General features: G+C 41.1%; 2 protein-coding genes across 2 annotated transcripts in view; one reads left to right on the top strand and one right to left on the bottom strand.

Moving 5' to 3' along the window:
- Positions 1 to 1223: 1223 nt before the first annotated feature.
- Positions 1224 to 10777, top strand: lsm4 (LSM4 homolog, U6 small nuclear RNA and mRNA degradation associated). Its single transcript, XM_060940564.1, has 5 exons — positions 1224 to 1384; positions 6623 to 6664; positions 7815 to 7913; positions 9625 to 9808; positions 10120 to 10777. The coding sequence occupies exons 1-5, from the start codon at positions 1382 to 1384 to the stop codon at positions 10218 to 10220; spliced, it is 429 nt and encodes a 142-aa protein (XP_060796547.1). The 5' UTR covers positions 1224 to 1381; the 3' UTR covers positions 10221 to 10777.
- Positions 10778 to 17881: 7104 nt separating this feature from the next.
- LOC132899576 (ras-related protein Rab-3A) overlaps positions 17882 to 21960 on the bottom strand; it is a 38776-nt gene continuing 34697 nt past the window's right edge. Inside the window, exon 5 of the mRNA XM_060941592.1 lies at positions 17882 to 20219. Within this exon, the coding sequence (XP_060797575.1) occupies positions 20029 to 20219 (191 nt within the window). The 3' untranslated portion in view covers positions 17882 to 20028. The remainder of the gene's footprint in view (positions 20220 to 21960) is intronic.

The raw sequence follows: 21960 nt of genomic DNA, 5'->3' as shown, positions 1-21960 counted from the left end.
GGATGTTTCAAAGAGTACAATTAGGAGACTCTTGAGAAGAAATGGGCTGCATGGGAGAGTTGCCAGAAGAAAGCCCCTTCTACGCAAATGCCACAAAGAAGCCTGTCTATGATATGCCAGACTGCACAGAGACACACACCCCAAACCTTCTGGCAAAAAGTTGTGTGGAGTGATGAGACCAAAATTGAACTTTTTGGGCACAACACTAAACGCTACATCTGGCGAGGAATCAACAAGGCCTATGATGAAAAGTACACCATTCCCACAGTGAAACATGGTGGTGGATCTCTGATGTTTTGGGGATGTGTGAACTACAAAGGCACTGGAAATTTGGTAAGAGTTGATGGCAGGATGAATGCAGTCACTTATCAAAAAATACTGGAGGAAAATCTACACGCCTCAGCCCGGAAGCTGCGCATAGGACGAACTTGGACATTCCAGCACGACAATGATCCAAAACACAAGGCCAGATCAACTTGTCAGTGGCTACAACAGCATAAAGTGACGGTCTTAGAGTGGCCATCTCAGTCTCCTGACCTCAACATTATTGAGCCACTCTGGAGAGACCTCAAACGTGCAAGACAGCCCCAGACTTTACAGGAACTGGAGGCTTTTTGCCAAGAAGAATGGGCAGCTTTACCATCTGAAAAGATAAAGAGACTCATTGACAACTATCACAAAAGACTTCAAGCTGTTATTGATGTTAAAGGGGGAAATACACAGTATTAAGAATTGGGGTATGTAAACTTTTTTGATCAGGGTCATTTGTGTAGTTTTTTTTTTGTCATAATGGTTTAAAAAGAGTTAACATTTTCTTGACAATAAATGGCTTCAGCCAACCATTAACCACAAGTGAAATAAAGGTTTTTGTGTATTATCATTCAATTTCTCTTTAGAAATAGCCAAGAAACAAAACGTTCTGTTGGTGTATGTAAACTTTTGCCCACTATTGTAAGTAGGCATGGCAGGTCATAGAGGAGCAGAAGTTCACTCAGGTACTGTGGAGCAAGGCCATTCAGTGCTTTAAAGGTCAATAGTAGTATTTTATAATCAATACAAAATTTAATTATAAAAGTAATTCATTTTATTTCATGCATTGGCCAAACAAATAATTTCTTGTATCCACCACATCACAAAAATGAATTAGTTTCTGTGAGTTTGAAAGTATAACAAGAACTCTTATTACAGAAGACTTATTTCTTTAGCTTCCGGGGTGTGTGGTGATAACCCGGATGTAAAATAGTGGCGCAGACCAGTATGTGGTTTAAACTGCGGTATAATATAACGTGAATGTGTAAAGTAGTCAATATTAACAGCTAGAGCAAATAAATATTAATTTATAGCTTAAAAGACTAGTAGGTTATCCTGTCAGTAAGCCACTATGGTGAGTAAATTTATTTATTTACGACTTTCAGGGGAATTCACACTAACCGGCGGAGGCGCAGTGCTAACATGCAGCTAACTAGCCAAGTTATGAACATGGCGTGCAGGATCCATGGCGGAAACAGATCATATTATTCAGATCATTTAAGTAAAATCTTAAACCACGAATCTGTTGGAGCGGCTGAGATGTGCGCGTTGTGCACTGGAGCTCGCTGCTTGGCGCCATCTTTGAATGGAGCAAATGATTAGCAAGCTAATGTTAGCTCTGATTATGAGCTAGCTGTGGGATTTATAACCCTGCGCTCTTTTCCATAAACTGTTTCCGAGTCAGACTGAGACAAAACATATATTTTTCAAATGACCAGCATTGAGTACGTGTGTTTTTGGGTAACAGTCTCACAGCTGCAGCTCTGAGTGCAAATAAAACCTGGAGGTAATGGAACACTGAACTCACTCACTGGGTTTATTTATTTTAATTAAAAGTCATTGTCGATTGATATTTCACCAGATGTTGTGATGCTTGATTTTTGGATAGGGCTATAAAACTAGGGTGACTATATTTTGATAAAAAAAAAAAAAGGATACTCAGCCGCGGCCCGGTTTCCATCAAATCCTGCGCTCTGATTGGCTGGCGAGCGGGTCCGGGTCCGGATCCTAGGACCCCGGTTATGGACCTCTGGCGACTCGCTCGTTCACAACAACAAACATAGGAGCAATTTTTGTCAACATTTATTTTCGCATTTCTCAGAAGAATAGCATTAATTTTACAGCATGGATAGCGATAACGACAGTGTTCACGGCGAAAGCGAGTTTTACTACCCTGAGGAAGAAGAAATAAAAGAAAACATTTCAGGAGAAAGCTAAAAACCTCTAACTGTTGCTAACGCCGAGCAAAAATATGGCTGAATCCTGAATGACTCAATTTTGTATAAATAGGGGACTAAAATGTAGTTTTTTTCCTGCCATGGAAGTGCACTTGTATACCGAGGAGGAAGCCATTTGCATTACAGCCGTGAATGAGGATTCAAAATGGCATTAATTTTACAGCATGGATAGCGATAACGACAGCGTTCACAGCGAAAGCGAGTTTTACTACCCTGAGGAAGAAGAAATGAAAGAAAACATTTCAGGAGAAAGATAAAAACCTGTAACTTGCTCACGCCGAGCAAAAACATGGCTGAATCCTGAATGACTCAATTTTGTATAAATAGGGGACTACATAGGTGGCAAGATGTAGTTTTTTTTCCTGCCATGGAAGTGCACTTGTATACCGAGGAGGAAGCCATTTGCATTACAGCCGTGAATGAGGATTCAAAATGGCGGATTGCCTCGGTTTTCCCTTTCGGGCGCTCTCGTTTTCTGTTAGAATTTGGTAAAGAAAAAAATAAATACATTATTTACCAGCTTAAGGTCGGTCCGTATGGTGAAATACCGTGACCTCGGCCCAGAACTTTCAAGACCTCGGTCACGGTATTTCACCATACGGACCTCCCAGCTGCTAAATAACAGCTTTTTTTCGTGGTCTGGTTTCCATCAAATCCTGCGCTCTGATTGGCTGGCGGGCGGGTCCGTATCCTACAATATAGACCCCGGTTACGGACCTTTGACTCGCTTGTTCACAACAACGACATACATAGTAGCATTTTTTGTCAACATTTATCTTTTTTTTTAAAAATAAGATTTATTTATAAGATTATCAAAAATCTTATAAATTATTGCCAGCATTTCTCAGGAGAATAGCATTAATTTTACAGCATGGATAGCGATAGCGACAGTGTTCACAGCAAAAGCGAGTTTTACTACCCTGAGGAAGAAGAAATAAAAGAAAACATTTCAGGAGAAAGCTAAAAACCTCTAACTGTTGCTAACGCCGAGCAAAAACATGGCTGAATCCTGAATGACTCCTATTTGTATAAATAGGGGCCTACATAGGTGGCAAAATGTAGTTTTTTTCCTGCCGTGGAAGTGCACTTGTATACCGAGGAGGAAGCCATTTGCATTACAGCCATGAATGAGGATTCAAAATGGCGGCTCGGCTCGGGTTATGCAGGAGTAAAGTGCAGGAGGCATTATGTTTTCGGGTTGTCCGTCTGTCCATGCATCCGTCCCGAAACCTTGTGAACACAATATCTCCAAGGCGAATGAAAGGAATTTCACCAAACTTTCGCCATTTGTGCATTTGGGGACAAAGATAAACTGATTAGATTTTGAGATCAAAAGGTCTAAGGTCAAGGTCACTGTGAGGTCAAGTGTCTGTCCGAAAACCTTGTAAACACAATATCTCCAAGGCTGATGCAAGCAGTTTCACCAGGTCAAGATTACTGTGAGGTCAAATGTCCATCCCCATATCACAACTTAATAAGGCGTGTAGTCTACCGGGCGGCGGCATCCCCATCGACGTTGGCGTCGAGTTCTATCTAGTTTTCTGTTAGAATTTGGTAAAGAAAAAAATAAATATATTATTTACCAGCTTAAGGTCGTGAAATACCGTGACCTCAGCCTTGAATACTGACCTCGGCCCAGAGGGCCTCGCTCAGTACTTTCAAGACCTCGGTCACGGTATTTCACCATACTGACCTCCCAGCTGGTAAATAACACATTTATTTATGATGCCTCAGTGGTACAAACATAACTTCTGTAATAAAATAAAATCTGTAACAAAATGATGGCTCTCTTTTCAAATAAATAAAAATGAAATAATGTTCTAAATATGACCTGTATTAGAAAATCCAGCTTCAACAAAATATCTCTTAATACCTTTTCAATGTAATAAGATAAATAATAGGCGGCACGGTGGTGTAGTGGTTAGCGCTGTCGCCTCACAGCAAGAAGGTCCGGGTTCGAGCCCAGTGGTCGGCGAGGGCCTTTCTGTGTGGAGTTTGCATGTTCTCCCCGTGTCCGCGTGGGTTTCCTCCGGGTGCTCCGGTTTCCCCCACAGTCCAAAGACATGCAGGTTAGGTTAACTGGTGACTCTAAATTGAGCGTAGGTGTGAATGTAAGTGTGAATGGTTGTGTGTGTCTATGTGTCAGTCCTGTGATGACTTGGCGACTTGTCCAGGGTGTACCCCACCTTTCGCCTGTAGTCAGCTGGGATAGGCTCCAGCTTGCCTGCGACCCTGTAGAAGGATAAAGCGGCTAGAGATAATGAGATGAGAATGAAGATAAATAATACAGTTTCACAAAGATACTAACTCAACAAACAAAAAGGATCTATACTTTTAATCTTTAGTTGTCTTCTTCATCCTGCTTTTCTTCTTCATCATCCTCGTCTGCCCATCCATATTTTGCTGTAGAGCTGATCTTTCCCAGCAGTTTTCGGTTGCTCAACAAATAAGCATAAAGGCCTTTGCAAGAAGTGTCTTTGAAATTGTATTGCACTCATAGAATCCCCTTCAGTGACTCAACAGACAGCTGGTTCCTCTCCTTGGTCCACTGGCTCTGCATCAGTGAGAAAACCCTCTCAGCATTTGCATTGTGAGAGGGAAGTGCAAAGACAAACTGTGCAATCTTCAGTCGCTCTGAGTAACATGCAGTGCTTTTTGCCTTCTCAAAATATTTGGTCCAATTCTGGTGCACCTGCAGGCCACTGAACTCCATCACTGTTGCACCTTTCTGTGAATGTCTTCAGATTGGTGAGTTCTAACAAAGTAGAACTCGGTCAACTTTGCAGAAGAACTCTCCCCTCGCACAGCTTTTTTTTTTTTTTTTTTTTTTATGTTTTTCAGTGTCCGTGTGAGCTTTGAGATCTCCAGCACCTTTATTAGACACTGAAACGCGTGCCAGCTTTGCACATGGTGCACTCAGCCTCCCACTTGTCCCGACCGGGACGGTATGTGGGAAATTTTTTTTTACAGTTCATCTGCAAAGCTGCATTTTTGCTTCAGCATTTTGTGTGCAATGCTGCTCTGCTGTCTGCTCCCTCTGTGTGTGCATGTCGCAGAGCCGCCCACAAGGCAGCCTCTCAGGAATTACGTCATGCAAGAAAGTACCGTAGTATTCTGTGCAAAGCGCTGGTCAATTTAAGTACACGCTTAATGGTCCCATGAAAAACAGTGAAAACCGGACATTTTCATGAATTTATAACCTGCCCCAGACAGGACATAAAAAGTGGACATGTCCGGGCAAAAGAGGACGTTTGGTCACCCTGATAAAACTGTTCCACTTTCTGTATTTGTATCTAATTGGTGCTTTAAATATTCAGATCTGGATCTGTATTCAAATGAGGTGGGCGTGGCTTAATCCAGAAGGATGTAGAAAATCCAGCACTGGCTTCGTTTCAAGCGCGAGCGCACCACATGGTCCTGTCAGTGAACAGATCTGTGCTGAGTTTCCCAAAAGCATCGTAGCACAAAGATCATCTTTAAATGGTAGAGCGAGCAGCACAATGAACATTCTCTCTCCTAGTTAAGATGCTCTTAGCGTTAAGAAGCTTTTAGGAAACCCACCCCTAGCCGAAGTTTCCCAAAAGCATCGTAGCACAAAGATCATCTTTAAATGGTAGAGCGAGCAGCACAATGAACATTCTCTCTCCTAGTTAAGATGCTCTTGGCGTTAAGAGGCTTTTAGGAAACCCACCCCTGGCCAAAGTTTCCCAAAAGCATCGTAGCACAAAGATCATCTTTAAATGGTAGAGCGAGCAGCACAATGAACATTCTCTCTCCTAGTTAAGATGCTCTTGGCGTTAAGAGGCTTTTGGGAAACCCACCCCTGTTTGTGAGCTTCACATCCTTTAGCTCTGCAATTCTTTCTAACAACAACAACAAACCCCTGAACAGTGTGTGTGCTTTTCAGATCTGCTGTGTATCTGTTTGTTCCAGATAATGTTGTGTGTTTGGTTTCGTCCTTCATACAGTGGCAGATGTAGTACAACAAATCTGTCCATGATCATTATTAACCAAGCACATAAAGTTGAATTTATAGTTTTACTAAGGTTCCCCTTTAAGTAAAAATGTATAACTTGTCATTTTTATACTGGGAAGCCATGGCCTAATGGTTAGAGAAGCAGCTTTGGGACCAAAAGGGCATTGGTTCGATTCCCTGGACCAGCAGAAATGGTTTAAGTGCCCTTGAGCAAGGCACCTAACCCCCAACTGCTCCCCAGGCTACTCTGGGTGTGTTGTACTGTATATCACTCTGGATAAGAGCGTCTGATAGATGCCTGTGATGTAATTCTGACTCAGGATTAAAGAGGAAAGTCACTGAGACTGTTTTTCTTTTTTTTTTCTTTTTCCCCTTACAGCTTCCACTGTCTTTACTGAAAACAGCACAGAACCACCCTATGGTAAGGACAGAGAGTGTGAGTGTGTGTGTGTGTGTGTGTGTGTGTATACACAGTGTCTAGAAATTCTGGCACTGAGCCTTGTTTCTGAGCAGTTGCTTAAACCACACAGTGTCTTAATTGCTGGTATACAGCTCATAGTAGCTTTTAGTAATCCTTTAAATTGTCTAATACAGGGGTTTTCAAACTTTTTTTTTTTTTTTTTTTGCTAGGGACCCCTTTAACTCTAAAATAAATTTAAGAGGTTCTCTCAGTGCTGATGTAATTTCAACATTATTTAATTGTACAGTATTGAATAATTTCTTGAAAAATTCCTGAAAAAAAACCCATATTAGATCCAAATTGGCATTATTTATACGCTACGTGTTTTGTATTGTGCTTTGGATGAAGCCCATTTAATTTAATTGACCAGTCAAATGGTGAAACACTATACAATAATTCTGATAATGCGAGTTGTAACTTCCATCAAAGTAAAAAGTTAAAAAAAAAAAAAATCTCTGACCCCATTGATGTGCTTCATGAACCCATGGAGGTCCCTGGACACCAGTCAGAGATCCACTGATCTAATAAAGTTCAATAACTTTGTTTAGCGTAATGATGATGTAATGACAGGTATAATGGGAACACGACCAGTGGGTAATAAAACATGATCTTGCCTACACTTGCTGACTGTCCCCCGTCCCCCCCGTCATGTTCATGTACCTTGTAGGTGTACAGTTATTACCTTTAGCCCCTCTGACTTCTGTTGTACAGTTTGTTAGCTCCAAGGGGAAATGGGCCAGTGCTCATTTCCATATTTATAGCTGTGTCCTTCATCAGTGTCCGTTTCTAACCACAGCACCGCTGTTAAATGATTATTTTGGTCGTTGCGGTTCCTCAACCCAGAAGTGACACTGACGTGTTTAAAAACCTACTGTGCCTGATAAACCTGTACCATTCCCTAACTGGTCAGCAGTGGTCCTGTGCTCCATCTTTACCCTGATGGCCAGACTAGATCAGGGCTGACACATTATGCATATAATAACCCACATGGTCATTGTTAGTTGAAATGACTGCAGCTACAGGGTAAGCTGTCCACTCAGAGTATTTCCGAGTAGGGACGTTAGAAGAGGCATTAAAACAATGTTCAACTAATGACCGCAATCATTTGCAGCTGGTGGAGCTGAAGAACGGGGAGACGTACAACGGTCATCTGGTCAGCTGTGACAACTGGATGAACATCAATTTAAGAGAAGTCATCTGTACCTCCCGGGTAAATAATCCACTCAGTGTGGTGATGCAGTAATATAGGACAAGAGATGTACAACCTCGATTCCAAAAAAGGTGGGACAAAGTACAAATTGTAAATAAAAACGGAATGCAATAATTTACAAATCTCAAAAACTGATATTGTATTCACAATAGAACACAGCGAACATATCAAATGTCGAAAGTGAGACATTTTGAAATTTCATGCCAAATATTGGCTCATTTGAAATTTCATGACAGCAGCACATCTCAAAAAAGTTGGGACAGGGGCAATAAGAGGCTGGAAAAGTTAAAGGTACAAAAAAGGAACAGCTGGAGGACCAAATTGCAACTCATTAGGTCAATTGGCAATAGGTCATTAACATGACTGGGTATAAAAAGAGCATCTTGGAGTGGCAGCGGCTCTCAGAAGTAAAGATGGGAAGAGGATCACCAATCCCCCTAATTCTGCGCCGACAAATAGTGGAGCAATATCAGAAAGGAGTTCGACAGCGTAAAATTGCAAAGAGTTTGAACATATCATCATCTACAGTGCATAATATCATCAAAAGATTCAGAGAATCTGGAAGAATCTCTGTGCGTAAGGGTCAAGGCCGGAAAACCATACCGGGTGCCCGTGATCTTCGGGCCCTTAGACGGCACTGGATCACATACAGGCATGCTTCTGTATTGGAAATCACAAAATGGGCTCAGGAATATTTCCAGAGAACATTATCTGTGAACACAATTCACCGTGCCATCCGCCGTTGCCAGCTAAAACTCTATAGTTCAAAGAAGAAGCCGAATCTAAACATGATCCAGAAGCGCAGACGTCTTCTCTGGGCCAAGGCTCATTTAAAATGGACTGTGGCAAAGTGGAAAACTGTTCTGTGGTCAGACGAATCAAAATTTGAAGTTCTTTATGGAAATCAGGGACGCCGTGTCATTCGGACTAAAGAGGAGAAGGACGACCCAAGTTGTTATCAGCGCTCAGTTCAGAAGCCTGCATCTCTGATGGTATGGGGTTGCATTAGTGCGTGTGGCATGGGCAGCTTACACATCTGGAAAGACACCATCAATGCTGAAAGGTATATCCAGGTTCTAGAGCAACATATGCTCCCATCCAGACGACGTCTCTTTCAGGGAAGACCTTGCATTTTCCAACATGACAATGCCAAACCACATACTGCATCAATTACAGCATCATGGCCGCGTAGAAGAAGGGTCCGGGTACTGAACTGGCCAGCCTGCAGTCCAGATCTTTCACCCATAGAAAACATTTGGCGCATCATAAAACGGAAGATACGACAAAAAAGACCTAAGACAATTGAGCAACTAGAATCCTACATTAGACAAGAATGGGCTAACATTCCTATCCCTAAACTTGAGCAACTTGTCTCCTCAGTCCCCAGACATTTACAGACTGTTGTAAAGAGAAAAGGGGATGTCTCACAGTGGTAAACATGGCCTTGTCCCAACTTTGAGATGTGTTGTTGTCATGAAATTTAAAATCACCTAATTTTTCTCTTTAAATGATACATTTTCTCAGTTTAAACATTTGATATGTCATCTATGTTCTATTCCGAATAAAATATGGAATTTTGAAACTTCCACATCATTGCATTCTGTTTCTATTTACAATTTGTACTTTGTCCCAACTTTTTTGGAATCGGGGTTGTACTTGATTTGCTTGATCAGTCTTGGACTTTAAGAATGACACGAGTGCGTTTGTACAGGACGGAGATAAGTTCTGGAGGATGCCCGAATGCTATATCCGAGGAAGCACGATCAAATACCTGCGCATCCCTGACGAAATCATCGACATGGTGAAAGAGGAAGTCGTGTCTAAGGGCCGCGGCCGGGGTGGCATGCAGCAGAATAAACAGCAGGGAAAGGGCAGAGGAGGCGGAGCTGGACGAGGTAAGACGTAGTTTGTGGTCATCGTTATGTGATGTTCTCTGCCCTTATAGTGCAGTGCTGTTGAATTCTCAAACCTGGTTAAGAGCAGCTCTCACAGTAGTGCTGACTGGAACTCGAATCGTTTCCACATCTGATAGCTATTTTGTCTGAAACGTAACTGTAAATGGTTAAAAAGTATGACATGTTGATTGTAATTGTCACCACTTTTCTGTGGAATATTTGAAAATGTTGATTTTCCTCTAACAGCACCTCTCAGAGTGTTTTACTTCTTTATGCCCAGTATTTTAGTGAATATAAATCCCTTTCCGCAGGTGTGTTTGGTGGCCGGGGAAGAGGCATGCAAGGAGCTGGTCGTGGACAGCCACAAGACAAAAAGCCCGGAAAACCACAGGGCGTCAAAAACCAGCACTGAACGCAAACACCATACTTCCTTTCATTTTTTTTTTTCCCTTTCATCGTTTTCTTCTTCTCACCAGATGAGAGGGTCTAACATGACACTGAACATTAACATTTTTCCCACCCACTGAGTCAAATGTTAAATGCATCTTTTTTGGGAGGGGGGGTACAGATTTCTATAAAACAAACTTTTCCTGTGTCGTAAATTACCATTCTGTTTTTTATTATTTTATTTTTTTTATTTTAAAAGCACCTAGTCCTCTTGATGTGAAAATGAAGCTTATTTTGAGCTCCTTTCTCAATTTCATTAATGATCAATTAGCAGAAAAATCTACATTCTGATCATTTAAATATCGGATGCCGTGAAATTGCGAATTTGGGTTAAACAATCTGTAAAATGGCATCCAGTTTGCCTCAATGGTAGAAAATTGTCATTTTTTTCCCCCCCATTTCAATCTCAGTTTTGGTTTTTGGTTTCAGCGTTTCCTTTCTGATTTGTCTTTTTCCAGCAGACATGGAGAAGTGCTGTAAATTCTGTGAAGTAGACTTAATAAATATTTTTTTTTTTGTTAACCTGTTAGTATTACTGTCTAACAATGGAGGAAAAAAGTGGATTAAAAAAAATCATTTGAAATTGTTTATTCCTCCATAAACAATTTCTGCACAATTTGACATTTTAGCTGTTCAAAGCAGGCGTAAAACTAAAATGTTAGCTTTTATTTTTGGTGATCTCCAGCTATATTATACTTTATGACTTAAAAACAAACAAAATATGAGAAATTAGAAAATTGTAATGCGATCTTTCTTCTGGAAGGTGGCATTTTTGTGTGAAACAGCTTGATAATGAGGGGACACCATACATTATTTTGCTCCACCTGGCTGCATGGTTATTTTTACATCATGTTTAGAGGAAGTTAAAGGCATAACATATTGAAGGAAAAATAAATGTGATTTTTTTTTTTTTTAAATTTGATTTCACTCACAGTATGAGCAGAGAAATGAACTGAGCCAGTAAAAAGTAGGGTTTGATTGCAGGTTGGTTTATAAATGAGAAACAGTGGCGTAGCGCCCTCTTCAGGTTAATGTAAGTATTGCTACACATGAGGTTTGAGGTGCAGTGTGCATTTGTTTGAAAGTAGTTCAAGAGTAATCATTTCAAAGATACTAAAAATGGAATGGCTAGTTTCTTCATTTCAGGCTTGTAGAAGATTTCCAAGATTGCAGTGCTTTTTCGGGCGGCACAGTGGTGTAGTGGTTAGCACAGTCGCCTCACAGCAAGAAGGTTCTGGGTTCGCGGCCGGTGGGGGCCTTTCTGTGTGGAGTTTGCATGTTCTCCCCGTGTCTGCATAGGTTTCCCCCAAAGACATGCGGTTAAGTTAATATGAGACGGCCTTGGGCTGAGGTGCCCTTGAGCGAGGCACCTAACTCCCAACTGCTCCCCGGGCGCTGTTAGCATGGCTGCCCACTGCTCTGGGTATGTGTGTGTGTGTGCTCATTGCTCACGTGTGTGTTCACTGCTTCAGATGGGTTAAATGCAGAGAGGATTTTCACAAGTGTGTGATGAATAAAGTTGTGCTTTCTTTCTTTCTAAATTGGAAAAAAAAATTAAAACTGCCCAATATAATATCTCATCTCATTATCTCTAGCCGCTTTATCCTGTTCTACAGGGTCGCAGGCGAGCTGGAGCCTATCCCAGCTGACTACGGGTGAAAGGCGGGGTACACCCTGGACAAGTCGCCAGGTCATCACAGGGCTGACACATAGACACAGACAACCATTCACACTCACATTCACACCTACGCTCAATTTAGAGTCACCAGTTAACCTAACCTGCATGTCTTTGGACTGTGGGGGAAACCGGAGCACCCGGAGGAAACCCACGCGGACACGGGGAGAACATGCAAACTCCACACAGAAAGGCCCTCGCCAGCCCCGGGGCTCGAACCCAGGACCTTCTTGCTGTGAGGCGACAGCGCTAACCACTACACCACCGTGCCGCCCCGAATATAATATAAAACAGATTTTTTTGCAAGGTTTCTTTGCTCATCACAGTGCTTTTTACTTTTAAATGAGTAAAATGATTGAAAGAGTAATTTCAGTTTAAAATTGGCAAAGATGCAAACCGTGGTTAACAAACATCCATGGTAATGGAACGAAGACCTTAAAACACTAAGGATTCAGTTATAACTGTTTTTTTTTTTAAATTCATAAATTACTTATCTATAATTTGTTTAACGGGGTTGTACTTTCAAAGTTACCTCATACCACAATATAGTCACTCTCATCTCATCTCATTATCTCTAGCCGCTTTATCCTGTTCTACAGGGTCGCAGGCAAGCTGGAGCCTATCCCAGCTGACTATGGGTGAAAGGCGGGGTACACCCTGGACAAGTCGCCAGGTATAGTCACTCTGTCATTGAAAAAAAAAAAAGCAAAAACAAGAGTATACTGTCAGAAATAGGGATACAGTAGGAGTCCGTTTCTGTCCCCCAAGGTACAGTCTACACTAATGTACCCCCTAGGGCTCATTATTGGACCTCAAGGTAACTGTGGGTACCTTTCTGGGTCAAAAAGGTACATACCTGTTCTCAATCAGTGTATATAAAAGGTACAAATAAGTACCTTAGAGGGTACTGCTAAAGGTACAAATGTTGTACTTTTGTTTTCTGAGCATGTACTTACATTTCTTCTTCCCATGAGATTCAGATGCTGGATCTTCCTGTTGGAAATGTGACTTGTAGAATATTCAAACAGGTAGCAGGGTTGAGTGAAGGTTGTGTGTACTTTTTTTTTTTATAACATGGAGTGTGTGTGTGTGGGGGGGCTATTTCAAGCATCCGGCACGGTGGTGTAGTGGTTAGCATGGTTGACTCGCAGCAAGAAGGTTCTGGGTTTGAGCTAGGGGGCCTTTCTGTGTGGAGTTTGCATGTTCTCTTCATGTCTGCGTGGGTTTCCTCCGGGTGCTTTCCCCCACAGTCCAAAGACTGTGGTTAACGTGGGGTGGCCTTGGGCTGAGGTGCCCTTGAGCAAGGTACTTAACCCCTGACTGCTCCCTGGGTGCTATAGTATGGCTGCCCACTGCTCTGGGTGTGGGTGTGTGTGCATGTGAGTTCACTGCTTCAGATGGGTTAAATGCAGAGGATGAATCTCACTGGGCTTGAAGTGTGCATGTGACACAAAAAGCTTTCTTTCTTTCGATGTAAACAGGTTCATAATATGATTTGTAAAGTATTTTAATGATTATATTTCACTGGGTGTGACAGTTTTTGTGAAGGACAATTTCTCTCTGTTTAAAATGTTCCTGTCTTTACATCCACATGGCACCCCGGTCATGGCATCACCTGTGTGTTTACATGTTTCCTGTGAATGAACCCCACATGCACTACCTTTCAAAAGTTTGGGGTCACTTTGAAATGTCCTTATTTTTGAAAGAAAAGCACTGTTCTTTTCAATGAAGATCACTTTAAACTAATCAGAAATCCACTCTATACATTGCTAATGTGGTAAATGACTATTCTAGCTGCAAATGTCTGGTTTTTGGTGCAATATCTCCATAGGTGTATAGAGGCCCATTTCCAGCAACTCTCACTCCAGTGTTCTAATGGTACAATGTGTTTGCTCATTGCCTCAGAAGGCTAATGGATGATTAGAAAACCCTTGTACAATCATGTTAGCACAGCTGAAAACAGTTGAGCTCTTTAGAGAAGCTATAAAACTGACCTTCCTTTGAGCAGATTGAGTTTCTGGAGCATCACATTTGTGGGGTCGATTAAATGCTCAAAATGGCCAGAAAAATGTCTTGACTATATTTTCTATTCATTTTACAACTTATGGTGGGAAATAAAAGTGTGACTTTTCATGGAAAACACAAAATTGTCTGGGTGACCCCAAACTTTTGAACGGTAGTGTAGCCAGAAGAGCTGCGCAGTTCTGCTACTTTTCCCTAAAATACAGTTTGTGAGGCTGTGAGCGTGGAAGAGGAAGGCTGGGAATGTTAAATTGCAGTTGTAGTTCACCTTGCAGGGGGTCACCCATTTACACAGCACAAAAATCTGCTTGTTTTTTGTATTATTGCTATTAAGACTTTGCTTTCGTCAGGAAGAGGAAAAGTATTCACTGTTTGTTTTGTAGCAATTCATAAAAACAGTACGTGTACCCTACTTCAAGGAAGTTCTTACTGGGTTAAAGCGACGCTTTAATAGTCTGTGCTGCTGCCATGAGGTAAATCATTATATACGACTTAAGGAAAGTAACTACAGCAGTGAGAGGGTCAGGAACTGATTCCTCCAGGAGAACATTTTATTCAGTCCATTACACATTGTTATTCTTTCCTCATTCCACCTCACAGCCAAGACCCATTATCCTACTTTGTAAATCATGTGACCTTGCGGACACATCTGTTGCTATGGTAATGGCTGATCCAGACGGCCTTCTGACGTCATTCATGGCCCAAAGGAAAGGGACTATTTTTAAACCCTTGGCAGGACACCGTTGTCTTCTGATGCCCTCTAGTGAAATTTCATTCACGTTTTTATACATGAAGCAACTCTCTGGAGAGGTTAACTCATCGTGATTAACCATTTACTAACTTGCCAAAGAATATACTAGATTAATATGCCTTCATGGTCTGACATAAGAAAGCATTAAAAATACACTGTAATCATTCAGGGAATTTACAGACGCCGAAGAAGATCCTGGAAAATATAACGTCAAAATACACTCTCAGAAAATAAAATACATTATTATACCTGTAAGGCTACAAAGGCTTGGCACTATGCTCTAAAAGGTACTTACCTTTATTTGTACCCTTTATACAGTGGTGCTTGAAAGTTTGTGAACCCTTTAGAATTTTCTATATTTCTGCATAAATATGACCTAAACCATCATCAGATTTTCACACAAGTCCTAAAAGTAGATAAAGAGAACCCAGTTAAACAAATGAGACAAAAATATTATCCTTGGTCATTTATTTATTGAGGAAAATGATCCAATATTACATATCTGTGAGTGGCAAAAGTATGTGAACCTCTAGGATTAGCAGTCAATTTGAAGGTGAAATTAGAGTCAGGTGTTTTCAATCAATGGGATGACAATCAGGTGAGAGTGGGCACCCTGTTTTATTTAAAGAACAGGGATCTATCAAAGTCTGAGTTTCACAACACATGTTTGTGGAAGTGTATCATGGCACGAACAAAGGAGATTTCTGAGGAACTCAGAAAAAGCGTTGCTGATGCTCATCAGGCTGGAAAAGGTTACAAAACCATCTCTAAAGAGTTTGGACTCCACCAATCCACAGTCAGACAGATTGTGTACAAATGGAGGAAATTCAAGAGCATTGTTACCCTCCCCAGGAGTGGTCAACCAACAAAGATCACTCCAAGAGCAAGGCGTGTAATAGTCGGTGGGGTCACAAAGGACCCCAGGGTAACTTCTAAGCAACTGAAGGCCCCTCTCACATTGGCTAATGTTAATGTTCATGAGTCCACCATCAGGAGAACACTGAGCCACAGTGGTGTGCATGGCAGGGTTGCAAGGAGAAAGCCACTGCTCTCCAAAAAGAACATTGCTGCTCATCTGCAGTTTGCTAAAGATCATGTGGACAAGCCAGAAGGCTATTGGGAAAATGTTTTGTGGATGGATGAGACCAAAATAGAACTTTTTGGTTTAAATGCGAAGCGTTATGTTTGGAGAAAGGAAAACACTGCATTCCAGCATAAGAACCTTATCCCATCTGTGAAACATGGTGGTGGTAGTATCATGGTTTGGGCCTGTTTTGCTGCATCTGGGCCAGGACGGCTTGCCACCATTGATGGAACAGACTTTCAAGCACCACTGTATACTGCTTGGGAACAGATATGTACCTTTTTGGCCCTAAAAAGTGACCCATACAGTGGTGCTTGAAAGTTTGTGAACCCTTTAGAATTTTCTATATTTCTGCATAAATATGGCTTAAAACAACATCAGATTTTCACACAAGTCCTAAAAGTAGATAAAGAGAACCCAGTTAAACAAATGAGACAAAAATATTATACTTGGTCATTTATTTATTGAGGAAAATGATATTACAATATTACATATGTGAGTGGCAAAAGTATGTGAACCTTTGCTTTCAGTATCTGGTGTGACCCCCTTGTGCAGCAATAACTGCAACTAAACGTTTCCAGTAACTGTTGATCAGTCCTGCACACCGGCTTGGAGGAATTTTAGCCCATTCCTCCGTACAGAACAGCTTCAACTCTGGGATGTTGGTGGGTTTCCTCATATGAACTGCTCACTTTAGGTCCTTCCACAACATTTCGACTGGATTAAGGTCAGGACTTTGACTTGGTCATTCCAAAACATTAACTTTATTCTTCTTTAACCATTCTTTGGTAGAACGACTTGTGTGCACAGGGTCGTTGTCTTGCTGCATGACCCACCTTCTCTTGAGATTCAGTTCATGGACAGATGTCCTGACATTTTCCTTCAGAATTCGCTGGTATAATTCAGAATTAATTGTTCCATCAATGATGGCAAGCTGTCCTGGCCCAGATGCAGCAAAACAGGCCCAAACCATGATACTACCACCACCATGTTTCACAGATGGGATAAGATTCTTATGCTGGAATGCAGTTTTTTCCTTTCTCCAAACATAACGCTTCTCATTTAAACCAAAAAGTTCTATTTTGGTCTCATCCGTCCACAAAACATTTTTCCAATAGCCTTCTGGCTTGTCCACGTGATCTTTAGCAAACTGCAGATGAGCAGCAATGTTGTTTTTGGAGAGCAGTGGCTTTCTCCTTGCAACCCTGCCATGCACACCATTGTTGTTCAGTGTTCTCCTGATGGTGGACTCATGAACATTAACATTAGCCAATGTGAGAGAGGCCTTCAGTTGCTTAGAAGTTACCCTGGGGTCCTTTGTGACCTCGCCGACTATTACACGCCTTGCTCTTGGAGTGATCTTTGTTGGTCGACCACTCCTGGGGAGGGTAACAATGGTCTTGAATTTCATCCATTTGTACACAATCTGTCTGACTGTGGATTGGTGGAGTCCAAACTCTTTTTAGAGATGGTTTTGTAACCTTTTCCAGCCTGATGAGCATCAGCAATGCTTTTTCTGAGGTCTTCAGAAATCTCCTTTGTTCGTGCCATGATACACTTCCACAAACATGTGTTGTGAAGATGAGATTTTGATAAATCCCTGTTCTTTAAATAAAACAGGGTGCCCACTCACACCTGATTGTCATCCCATTGATTGAAAACACCTGACTCTAATTTCACCTTCAAATTAACTGCTAATCCTAGAGGTTCACATACTTTTGCCACTCACAGATATGTAATATTGGATCATTTTCCTCAATAAATAAACAACAAAGTATAATATTTTTGTCTCATTTGTTTAACTGGGTTCTCTTTACTTTTAGGACTTGTGTGAAAATCTGATGATATTTTAGGTCATATTTTTGCAGAAATACAGAAAATTCTAAAGGGTTCACAAACTTTCAAGCACCACCGTAAGTCTTTTCTGCACCTTCTTGACCGTTTTCATTTCCTCCGTCTATATTCTGTCACCTTACACTGCCCCCGCACGTCCTGCTGGCTGCTGTGTAACTGCCTCACATCACGATAACACCGTGTCCTTATTAATTCTTGCAGGAAAGAAAAAAAAAATCTAAAAACAGCATGGCAACTTGATGGCCTTGAGATATTTTAACAGCACAAACCTTTATTATTTATCTTTTTCATTTCAGTAATTTCCACAACATAGACAGTAGGTTTGGTAAACTTCACCACTGAACATTTGACACCATGCCCCTTATTGTACTTAGAGTTCACTTTTCTACTGCATAATAGTTGAGCTTTTTTTTTCTGACTCAAAATGTACACAGAATTCCCACATTAGAAAAAAAGAGGATTTAAAAAAAATAAATAAAAGTAGAAAAAACACAACAATGCACTGAAATTAAATGGTGCAGAATTTAAAACGAAATCAAAAGCAGAGTTTTTTTTTTTTTTTCAAGATCACTGAAACAAACGCTGACGATTTGCTCAACATCTCAATAGCTTAAAGTTATCTTGGTATAAATTAGGACTAGGACACAAAGCATCTGCTTGGAGATCCTGTCTCCAGTTCTGGTCTCTGAGGGTTAGTGTGCATTTGATCGATTTCTATCATCCTGCTGTAAGTGAATTTGAAGCGTTCGAGTGGCGTAGTAAGCACATTTCCTGTCAATCTGTATGACGTGACAGGATTTGCTTCTAAACCTTTTAATATTCCTCTCTAGAAGGGCGTAATGAAACAATAAATACTTCAAAACACAATTTTTGCGATATTGCTTTGTAATAAAATGACACATTCGTTCACAAGCAAGCATACACAGAGCAGATAAAGCACATACTTTAAATAAATTTCTGTATCTCCTTTTTTTCTTCCTCTTTTTTTTTTTTTTTTGCTTGTTTTGAGCCCAGAGTCACAGCACAATTCACACATAAAACTGAAGACTCAAGTATATGTAGTCCTTTTCAGGAAGACAGCATAGCAAAGGAAAGAAAACTGGGAATTTATTATTATTATTATTATTATTAGGAATGTAGACTGATTTAAATCACAAAAATGTCATAAGAGGCTCTGGTTTTGTTCATCATCATCATATCTTCTCAGCAATGCCAATACGAAGTCTATAATAAGTAACAGTCCTGACAATCAGTCATGTGACATGACGACACATTTACAACAAGAGATTTTTTTTTGCTTTTTTTTTTTTCTCCTGTCCTTCAATTTTCTCTTCAGTACAACATGTAAGAATACATTTTCTGCACCAGGACAAGTCGTTTACAGAAACATTTAGAAAAAGTCAGAAATGGGATTCCCATCTCTGAAACTTGCATCAAGTTAGAAATAAGTACGGCTTTGCAACATCGGTTAAAGTTGTGGTTAGAATTCTTCACGCTGCCAGAAGCAGAAGTTCTGTCACTACGACAATGTGAATATAAACACAAAGTCATTTCTAAATGAACGTTCGTTCATTTAGAAGATTTATTTTGAAACTGTTTGGATCTACAACGGACTGTGTGGAATCGTCTAGCTATTTGCCTAAATGGCTTAATTTCCTTCCATGCATTTTACACTGAGGAATGTCTATGTACTGTATATCTGACCTTCAGCAGTTCAGTGATTAAGAACTACAAATATGCAAGAGAGGTTTGTGACGAGCAATGCGAAGGGTTACCACAAAAACATTACATGACTCCTCTTATTTTCTTCATAGTTCTCGGATTTGTCATTTTTCAAAATGATTTCTTTTTAAATATGTTACTATACCTGTATTAAATACTGCACATTGTCTATATACATGTTTGGAATAAATATACAGAAGGTTCTCCGCGAGTATTTGTTCGTACTTCGTTTAACAAAAGTTGAGCATGAGAGCAAAGAAATGATGGTACAAAATATGAAGGAAAGGAAAAAAAAAAACAGTACAGGGAAATAAAAGATGCCATATGAAGGCCAGATAAAAGTTTCACACAGAGCGGAAAGAAGCTAACACCTGATGATTTGTGCTTCGCCAAACTTAATTGTCGTAGTAAAATATTAAAGTATGGCTTTCCCTCTCCAAGTCTAAAACAATGGTGCAGCAAAAACAAAGATAGTGTCATAAGTTATTGAAAATAATTACACTCACAAACTGGAATTGGGACCAGGGTAGAAAATAAAAGATAACACAATTATTCTATGAAGAGCTATGTTTCAATTTTCTTTTCCTTTAACCCTTATTGGTTTACCTTTATGCTGTGTATGGTAGTGCAGGGCAGTGTAGTTGGAGAGGCCGGGTGTGGTTTTTTTAGCAAGCGCAGTCCTGGTGTGGAGCAGCCGGCTGCTCGGTGAGCTGGGGGCCCTGTTTGGCTCCGGTGACAGCTGGGTCTCCGGCATCAAGGCTCTCTGACATCTTCTCGCAGATGATGTCCACCAGGCGCTCAAAGGTCTGCTTTACGTTGATGTTATCTTTGGCACTAGCCTCAAAAAACTCAAACCCTGGAGCAAACACAAGTAAGCAAAGTCATTTTTTATCCTTTATTTTTCATTCACTGCTGTGGGATATCCCACTGACCCAGGCCTATGAAGTGTGCAGACTTGCACTATTGATTCTATTTGTTAAAGTGCATATCACGGGTAAATTCAGGAGCAAGATCAATGTAATTCTCAGATTTTATATTAAACGTTGGTCAAATATCTGTAACATTCTGCATTCTGGGTGGTACGGTGGTGTAGTGGTTAGCGCTGTCGCCTCACAGCAAGAAGGTCCGGGTTCGAGCCCCGTGGCCGGCGAGGGCCTTTCTGTGTGGAATTTGCATGTTCTCCCCGTGTCCGTGTGGGTTTCCTCCGGGTGCTCCGGTTTCCCCCACAGTCCAAAGACATGCAGGTTAGGTTAACTGGTGACTCTAAATTGACCGTAGGTGTGAATGTGAGTGTGAATGGTTGTCTGTGTCTATGTGTCAGCCCTGTGATGACCTGGCGACTTGTCCAGGGTGTACCCCGCCTTTCGCCCGTAGTCAGCTGGGATAGGCTCCAGCTTGCCTGCGACCCTGTAGAACAGGATAAAGCGGCTAGAGATAATGAGATGAGATTCTGCATTCTCTGCAATTTTTTTTTACCTTGCGCAATACCAGAAAAATTCAGTTGAAATCAAGCCATTTGAGGCGAATTGGTCCGCCTCTGAAAAAACTTGGCATTTGGATTTCCCGGGAAACGTTGATTTTCGTGACGTCGCGTGCGGGACGCCTCCTTCTGAATCCTACGTCAGCGCTGGTTTGTTTATGAGAAAACGACCTGGTGGTTTTCTGCAAATTTCTTCAACGTTATCGCGTAATTATTAAAATGGTTAACAGATGTATCGTAGGAGGGTGTAGCAACACCAATCATGATGGGATTAGTACTCATCGTTTCACAAAAGACCGGACAATGAGAGAGAAATGGGAGCGCTTGGTCTACACAGGCTGCGCACTGAAACCGTGCAAAGCTCGCGCAGCCTGCTGGCGCTTCCGCAGGTAACGTCACGAATCTGGCTCCAGACTCCCTTGGGATTTTTCCAGACGCGTTTTGTTATTTTATTTTTTTCTGCTGTAGACAGATGGTTTTGTGCAAAATTACCCTTCTGGATGAGTGTGTAAAGGGACATACTTTCATATAAAAAAAAAACCCACAAAGTTGGTCCAGAATATGCACTTTAAAGGAGAACTGAAGGCTAATTTTTTTATCATCAAAATTCTATTTCTCTCATTTTATTAAATATAGGAATGCATTTTTTGATTGCTGTTTTGTCACTGCTATAGCAAGTTATGAGTGTTTGAAATACGCTCTGTAATATATCAGTCCATACATCAAAGCGATGTCCGTAAATGAGATTCGTTGAGACCTGTGCGAGACTTCGTAGGACGGAAGTAAAACATACAGCGGAAATCAAAGTGAATGACATCTGCCAACATTGTCAAAAGACGCGCGCGCCCTCTTTCGAATGCTGATGTAATCAAGCCGGAAGTTTTGTTTGTTTTGACAGCAATCAGGAAAGTTTGAAAAAAGTAGGCAGTAATCATCATTTAAACTCGTTTTTGTGCAATATTTCATTTGGAAAACAGTTTCAAAATGGCGGCACTGACACCTGGCTGACACTTCATGTTTCAAAGTCTCGCACAAGTCTCGTGAAGATCGCGCAGATACGTGACGCCTGCTGTGGACCAAACGAACTAAATTCAACGTGGCTAAAAACCGAATAGGC

Source organism: Neoarius graeffei, chromosome 15 (genome assembly GCF_027579695.1).
Source record: "Neoarius graeffei isolate fNeoGra1 chromosome 15, fNeoGra1.pri, whole genome shotgun sequence".
Classification (NCBI taxonomy): domain Eukaryota; kingdom Metazoa; phylum Chordata; class Actinopteri; order Siluriformes; family Ariidae; genus Neoarius; species Neoarius graeffei.
The sequence above is the reverse complement of the archived record's forward strand: the minus strand, read 5'-3'. Positions and strand labels throughout refer to the sequence as shown.